At 41.9% G+C, this 8,210-nt stretch overlaps 1 protein-coding gene across 1 annotated transcript in view; it reads right to left on the bottom strand.

The window, feature by feature from the left end:
• Positions 1-2,593: 2,593 nt before the first annotated feature.
• The window catches only part of GLT8D2 (glycosyltransferase 8 domain containing 2), a gene marked incomplete at both ends in the record, with an annotated part of 29,741 nt that continues 24,124 nt past the window's right edge, over positions 2,594-8,210 (bottom strand). The window contains one exon of the mRNA XM_080704805.1: positions 2,594-2,763. Within this exon, the coding sequence (XP_080560931.1) occupies positions 2,594-2,763 (170 nt within the window). The remainder of the gene's footprint in view (positions 2,764-8,210) is intronic.

Genomic DNA, 8,210 nt, shown 5'->3' with positions numbered 1-8,210 from the left:
TATTTTACTCTAGTGACGTACCTATAGTACAAAACAGTTGTGTGCTAGAATCAACTGTATGAACCTGAGTAGTGTGGAAGGAAGCAGTAGGGGTTTTGTATATGAGTTTTTATATGTGAATTAGCCATCATTCCAGCTTTTTGTATACTATATTTAGGAAGAAATCACTTTTCTTTGGGGAGTTATTTTTTATCTGTAATTTTAAAACGCAAGAGTCTGACTACTTGTAGTTGACTCTCAGTTGGGCATAAGCCTAGGTATGCCATTGTCCCTTTTATGCCTAAGGAGGGCACGCTAATAGTAAGGATTAGTACTGCTAAAAAAGCACGTGTGTTGCTTTTCATAGGATGTTCACTCTAGGCAGAGTATACTTTGCCTTCGGGGGTAACTGAGGTAGACCTGGGACTCCCTGACTTGTGTTCACACTCAAGCCTTTTTCCTCTATTAGCGGGGAGTGTGAGAGTTGTGAGAGGGAGCTTGGCTCGGCAGCAGCAAGGCCAGGCCCGAAGGCCGGAGGCTCTGCCTCAGCCTCCTCGCTGTGTCTGTCTTCTAGTAGCAGAAACGGTGCTAAAGAGCTGGTAGGTTCCAGAGCGTGCAGGAGACCCTTGACATTCTGCCACTATGTTTTACTTGAGAGGCGTAAATTTGATAGGGAAGCGGAGTTCCTCTGTCAGTCTTTTATCACCTGTCTAATTTTATCTTCCTGAACTCTAAGGGTGTGGCATGGAAAGCGGTAAGAAATGAACTTTTAGGCTGAGCCACAAACTGCTGGTGGTGTTTGATAGTCTCATTTAATTGGTGCTGCGTGTACATGAGATGTACTAAAATCAGTAATACAGAATTTCTCTTGCTAGGTAAATCCAATAAGCCAATAATTTACAAAATTATTTCTGTGCATCTTTGCTGTTTGTTACAGTGGACTAAGTGAACCTCATGGGAAGGTTGGTTTGAATTATGTACCTTTGTGATTTTCTAATGCATTTTCCATGGTGCTACAAATAGTCCAGACCCTAGGGTCTGGTGGATATTAAAGCTGGGTATTCAGAAATGCCATTCGATTTCAGTCCTAATCACTCCTGAATATTCTGACTTTATAAGTATCCAGGGAGCATGCTGTTTTTGCAATATGAAATATCTGTAAGGTTTTTGTTACCCCCAGGAGGCTATGTATGTAGCCTGTTCTATTTATAAGAGAAACACATTGTGAATCTTCACATGCTTTTTAGGTGTGGCAGTGATGTATTTTATTTTCCCCTAAGTTTAGGTCAAACTATGTAAAGGTCATTCACGTTATTTAAATGATGTACTGTACTGCTGTTTACATGAACGTTTTGTGCGGGTGCTTTGAAGTGCCTTGCATCAGGGATTAGGAGCAATTTAATTATTTTTTCATGGGATTATGTAAAGCATGTAGCTGGGTAATAACTATTGTAGCTTTACAAGAAATTTCCTTATTTGAGTAGAAAAAAATACCCTTTCTGTTATGACACTTACTTGAGAATGGGTTCAAGGATTTTCCAAACATAATTGTGATTTTTTTTCATGAAACATGACAGAAATAGTAAATGTTGATATATCCTGTACATGACAGTATGAGACTTTTTCATTAAATAATATTGAAGGATTTTTAAATTCATTTGAAAGTCTGGTGGTTTTTACAATAAAAAAATATTAAGACTGTTTATCCTTAAGTTACAGGTTTTTTCTAAGGCAAGACTTAATGGTTTTCTTTCTCTCTTTAAACCTGAGATCAGTTTACCTTCAATTATATCTAACATGTAGAATAATATACTTGAAGCCACACAGTGGTGCACGCCTGTACTCCTAGCTCTTGGGAGGCAGCAACAGGAGCATCGCAGGTTTGAGGCCAGCCTCAGCAGCTTAGCAAGACCCTGTTTCAAAAACTAAAAATAAAAAGGGCTGGGGGTGTAGCTGAAAGGTAGAATGCCCTGGGTTCTGTCCCTCATACCAAAAACAACAATAACAACAAAAAGAATAATATACATGAAAAACATAAAAATCTGTGAATATTTTATTTTTTACAGGAACCGTGTATCAGATGTAATAGTTTTTATAAAAGTCAAGATTGGCAACTAATTTTTTTAAAACCTGCTTATGAAAAACACATTAAGAAATTTCAAAATTTTGTGGATAGAATTGTCAATGTTAAGCAGATTGATTGCTGATACCCAGATGAATTTCTTTCTTTCCAACATAATCTTGATTTCATCATTGCCACTTGTACCTAGAGAAGTAATTCAGTGCCTATGTGGTTCAGAGTATAGAATGCACACAGCAGTTTTTTGTTTTTTTGTTTCTGTTTTTTTTTTTTTGTTTTGTGGGTCTGGGGATGGAACCCAGGGGCATTCGACCTCCGAGCTCCATTCCCTGCCCTATTTTTTATTCTTTATTTTGAAACAGGGTCTCACTAAGTTGCTGAGGCTGTCCGCAAACCGGGATCCTCTGGTCTCAGCCTCCCAAATGCGGGGATTACAAGCATGCGCTACTGGGCCCGGCTTAGAATAAACTTATTGTAGGATACAAAGGGATATCCACATTTTTATACAGGGAACGTTTTGAATGACGGGTCATATCAGCTGTCGTGATGGAGTTTAAATATCCCTGCAGGGTCAGGAACAAACCAGCTTTCCCATAAGTCATTGTGAACACTACGGAAGTCCCAGGGTTTGTGTCTTCCATTCCAGTGGAGTAATTTAGCTTCCTGCAGAAAATGCTCCGAATATCTGGCATCTGGATTCCATCCTTCAATGTGTATAGAAGAAAATGATAGGCTCATTAGAAATTTTTTTGTGATGCTAGAGATTAAGCCCAGGGGCATTCTACTCTGAGCTACATCCCCACCCCTATTTTATTTTTTATTTTGAAACAGGATCTCACTTAAGTTATGAATGACCTCACTCAGTTAGTGAGACTGGCCATGACCTGTGATCTTCCTGTCTCCACCTCCAAAGTACTGGGATTACAAGTGTGTGCCACCATGCCCAGCTAAAAATAAATTTTTTTTTATTAAAAATATAGTACATAGTTGGGCAGGGTAGTACATACCTGTAATCCCAGTACTTAGGAAGCTCGGACAGGAGGATCACAGGTTCAAGGACTGCCTCGGTAATGTAGCAAGACTCAGCAGCCTAGCAAGACCCTGTTTTCAAATAGAAAATAAAAAGATACAATACAACCCCCCCTTGCCATAAAAAAACTGAATACGAGAATATGGTAAAATAATATTAACAAGAGCCAGGCATGGTGGTGCACACTTGTAATCCCAATACTTGGGAGACTGAGACAGGAATATTGCACAGGTTCAAAGCCAGCCTCAGCTACTTAGTGAGACTCTCAACAACTTAGACCCTGTTTCTAAATAAAATATAAAATAGATCTGGGAGTGTAGCCGGATATAGAAAGCCCCAGTACCACAAAATAATAATAACAATAAAGCATGCCATAGGGTTATGCAATGAAGATACCTTAATATTGCCATCGTTTAGAATAAGTAAAAAGTATTTCTGCTAGGTACACATTAAGTAAGATCATGTGAATATAATTTTTTAAAATATCTCCTATGGTGTTGAAGTTTATTTCCATGAAAGAGAATCTGGTTTAAAAAAAAGCTGGGCATGGTAGCACATGCTTGTAATCTCAGTACTTGGGAGGCTGAGACAGGAGCATCGCAGTTTCTCGGCCAGCCTCAGTAATTTAGGCCCTATGCAACTTAGTGGGACCATGTTTCAAAATAAAGAATAAAAAATCAGCCAGGCATGGTGGTACATGCTTGTAATTCCCGCTCTGGGGAGGCTGAGACAGGAGGACCGCACAGGTTCAAAGCCAGCCTCAGCTACTTAGGCTCTCAGCAACTTAGACCCTGTTTCCAAATAAAATATAAAATAAGTCTGGGAGGATAGCCCGGAGGTAGAAAGCCTCTGGGTTCCACCCCCAGTCCCACCAAAAAAAAAAAAAAAAAAAAAAAATCAGGCTGGGGGTGTAGTTCGGAGGTAGAATGTCCCTGGGTTCAATCCCCAGCCACAAAAGAAAAAAATCAAAATAAAGAATTTTTAAAAATAGGATTGGAGCCAGGCGTGGTGGTGCACGCTTGTAATCCCCACACTTGGGAGGCTGAGACAGGAGGATCGCACGGGTTCAAAGCCAGCCTCAGCTACTTAGGCTTTCAGCAACTTAGTGAGACCCTGTTTCCAAATAAAATATTTTTTTAAAAAAGGTCTGGGAGTATAGCCCGGAGGTAGAAAGCCTCTGGGTTCCACCCCTAGTACCACCAAAAAAATTAAAAATTATAAAAATAAAAATAGGGTTGGGGGTGTAACTCAGAAGTCAAATGCCTCTGGATTCAGTCCCCAGTAACACACACACACACACACACACACACACACACACACACATTCACTGAGTAAAGAATGATTACCCAGGATTATGTTATTCTCTCATTTACCAGTCTAACAAGTAAACCTAACTGCTATTTGTAAACATCAGTGTGAAGGCAGCTGCAGAAGAGGAGATAGTTATTTCAAGCTATCAGCACAATTGAACTAATTATCGAACTGTGAATTTCCAGAGTCCACACAAAGGAAATGTTTTTCTGGGAAGAGGCACTTGAAAATGCCTACCGAGTTAAGGCATCTTCATCTCAGCTCTACCACTAGAGGGCTGTGTGTGTGTACATCAGAGGGGTGTGCGGTTGGGTAATGGAACTACCCTTAGTGCCAGGCGTGGTAATGCACGCTTGTCATCGCAGCATTTGGGAGCCTGAGACTGGAGTTTGAGGACAGCCTCAGCTTCGAGGACAGCCTCAGCTACTTAGGCCCTTTGCAACTCAGTGAGACCTGGTTTCAAAATAAAGAATAAAAAAATAGGGCTGGGGCCCGGCGTGGTGGCGCACGCTTGTAATCCTAGCATTTGGGAGGCTGAGACTGGAGGATTGCAGTCCGTGGACAGCCTCAGCTACTTAGTGAGGCCCTCCGCAACTTAGTGAGACCCTGTCTCAAAATAAAGAATAAAAAATAGGGCAGGGGATGTATCTCGGTGGTAGAATGCCCCTGGGTTCCATTCCCAGACCTGCAAAAAAAGGGCTGGGGGTGTAGCTCGGAGGTAGAATGCTCCTGGGTTCCATCTCCAGTACGAAGAAAGAAAGAAAGAAAGAAAGAAAGAAAGAAAGAAAGAAAGAAAGAAAGAAAGAAAGAAAAAGAAAGAGAGGAAATTGCCTTTAGCTAAGTATGTTTTATAAATTATTTTTGTGGTGCCAGCACTGAACCCAGGTCCTCCCGGTTTTTTAAAAAAAATTTTATTATAGGTATATAATGCTGGGGATTTAACCCAGGGGTATTCTACCTCTGAGCTACATTCCTGGCCTTTTTTATTTTTTGTTTTGAAAAGAGTCTCACTAAGTTGCTGAGGCTAGTTACAAATTTGCTGTCCTGTCTGAGCTTCCCAAGTACTGGGATAATAGGCATGCACGACCACGCCCAGCTCCACATCTGTTTTGTAAATTTCACAAATCTTAACACCTGTTTAGATTCAAACTTATTACCCATTTGTATTTATGTTGCTTTCTGTGTACCCCAAGGTATATCCTAAAACCAGGTCATTGTTCAAATGATTACTGTGTAGATCCGCTTTACAAATTGCCCAGTTCTAAAACATTACAAAGAGGCCGGGCGTGGTGGCGCACGTTTGTAATCCCCGCTCTTGGGAGGCAGAGACAGGAGGATCACGCAGGTTTGAAGCCAGCCGCGCTGACTTAAGAGACCCTGTTTTCAAATAAAAAAATATAAAATAGGTCTAGGAGTGTAGCCCGGAGGTAGAAGGGCTTCCAGGAACCCCAGTACCACCAAAAAAAAAAAAAAAAAAAACATTACGAAGAGAAGTGATTTCCTTTGCCTTGGAAGATTATGTCCTTTCCTATTTGTCAATACGTCATATATAAAGTACAGTTCCAGCTCTGCTCAGAGATCATAAAGTACTCTAACCTCATAGATCTAGGCTCTGCAGGACTGTCCCTACACTTGTGCTTGTAGACTTCCTATTTGATGGGATTTTCTGCACATGGAACCATTAGTATTTGACCTAAGAGTGAACCCCAAACGGAACACTGGTGCCCCCAACTTTTCTGTGTTGCTCTTGTGTGTACATCAGCTCAGGAAAGTCAGAGCAGATTCTGATAATGATACATACACTTAACAGCTGCCCCCCCCATGCTGTGGCATGAACCCAGGGTCTCATGGAGGCCACACAAGTGCTCGGTGCACTTGTGTGCACAGGTTATATCCCCAGCTCTTTTTATTTGTGACAGGGTCTCCCTAAATTGCCATGGGCTGGCCTAAAACCATGATCCTCCGTCCTCAGCCTAAGTAGTTGGGATTACAGATATGTACCACTGTGCCCAGCTTTTCTTTTGAAAACAATAAAGGATATAACACTTTGCAAGAGGGTGAGAATCCAGAACAGCAGTCATCCTTCTCATCAGAACCTAGCCCAGTTCTTGGCAGTGTAGTGTAGTGGGCACTTGGTAAATATAAACCCATACCATTCTCCAATCCTAAAATACCCCCAGGGGCCTGCGGGGAGGGATTTCTTTCTGTTCTCTCCTTCCCTCTGTTCTACTCCAAGCTATACCCCTAGCCCTATTTTGCATTCTTCATTTTGAGACTCAGCAGCTGAGGCTGGCTGTGAACCTGCAATCCTCAGCCTCCCAAGAATTAGGATTACGAGCTTTTTGAGATAGGGTCTTGCTTAATCACCCAGGTGAGACTTAAACTTGTGATCCTCCTGCCTCTGGAATAGCTAGAGCCACAGGCATGTGCCACCGTATCCGGCAAAAAATAACTTTAAAAAGTTATTTTAAAAATAACTCTTGGCCAAGTACAGTGGTGCATACCTGTAATCCCAGGACTTGGGAGGCAGAGACAGGAGGATCGCAGGTTCAAGTACAACAGACCAAGACTCTGAGCAACCTAGCAAAACAAATAACCTGTGGCAAAACAAAAAATAAAAAGGGCTAGAGGTGTAGCTCAGAGGTGGAGTGCCCCTGGGCTCAATCCCCAGTAACAGAAAAAATAGTTTGAAATTAGAATACCTCTGGCTTCAATCACTAGTACAATTAATTAATTAATTTTTTGCAGTACTGAGGATAGAATGCAGGGGCATGCTACCTCCCCCAAGCCCTATTTTTTTTTTTTTTTTTTTTTAATTTTGAAACAGGGTCTCACTGAGTTGCAGAGGGCCTAAGTAGCCAAGAATGCAAACCGGGATCTTCCCGGGATTCTCAGCCTCCCAAATGCTGGGATTATAAGCATGCATCACTACACCCGGCTTGCTTACAATTTTTACAATAACTATCAGATACTTTTAGCTTTAGCTTACAAATGAGCAAACTAAGGCACAGTGAAGCTGAATCACTTGCTCAGGATCCTGTAATAGCAGGGTTGGGATTCCAGTCCATAGCCGAGAGCAGAACAGGTAGTGGTTAGAGCATGTGCCGGGGAGTAAGGCCCTGGCTTCCATCCCCAGCACAAAACCCGGGCCCTAGAGCCTGCACTCCTATAGGGAACCACAGACTTGTAAGGGGCTCAGGGCACAGGCAGTCTGCAACTTTTATTTATTTATTTATTTATTTGCTTATTTTGGTGGTACTGGGGGTGGAACCCAGAGGCTTTCTAACTCCGGGCTATATTCCCAGACCTATTTTATATTTTATTTGGAAACAGGGTCTCACTAAGTTGCTGAGAGCCTCACTAAGTAGCGGAAGCTGGCTTCGAACCTGTGTGGTCCTCCTGTCTCAGCCTTCCAGGTGCAGGGATTACAAGCGTGCGCCACCACGCCCGGCAGCAACTTTTTTTTTTTTTTTTGCAGGTCTGGGGATCGAACTCAGGGCATTCAACCTCTGAACTATAGCCTCTGCCTTATTTTTTTATTCTTTATTTTGAAACAGGGTCTCACTGAGTTGCAGAAGGCCTCACTAAGAAGCTGAGGCTGTCCGCGAACTGTGATCCTCCAGTCTCAGCCTCCCCGAATGCTGGGATTACAAGCGTGTGCCGCCACGCCCGGCAGCAACTTTTTTTAAAAAAAGAAAAGTGTTTATTTGTTTTGGTTTTGGGAATCAAACTCAGTGGCATTCTACCTCCAAGCTACACTCCCAGCCCTTCCTTTATATTATTTATTTATTTATTTATTTATTTATTTAT

This window comes from Muscardinus avellanarius (genome assembly GCF_963383645.1).
Source record: "Muscardinus avellanarius genome assembly, chromosome: 11".
NCBI lineage: Eukaryota > Metazoa > Chordata > Mammalia > Rodentia > Gliridae > Muscardinus > Muscardinus avellanarius.
Note: the sequence above shows the minus strand (reverse complement) of the source record. Positions and strands in the feature narration are given on the sequence as shown.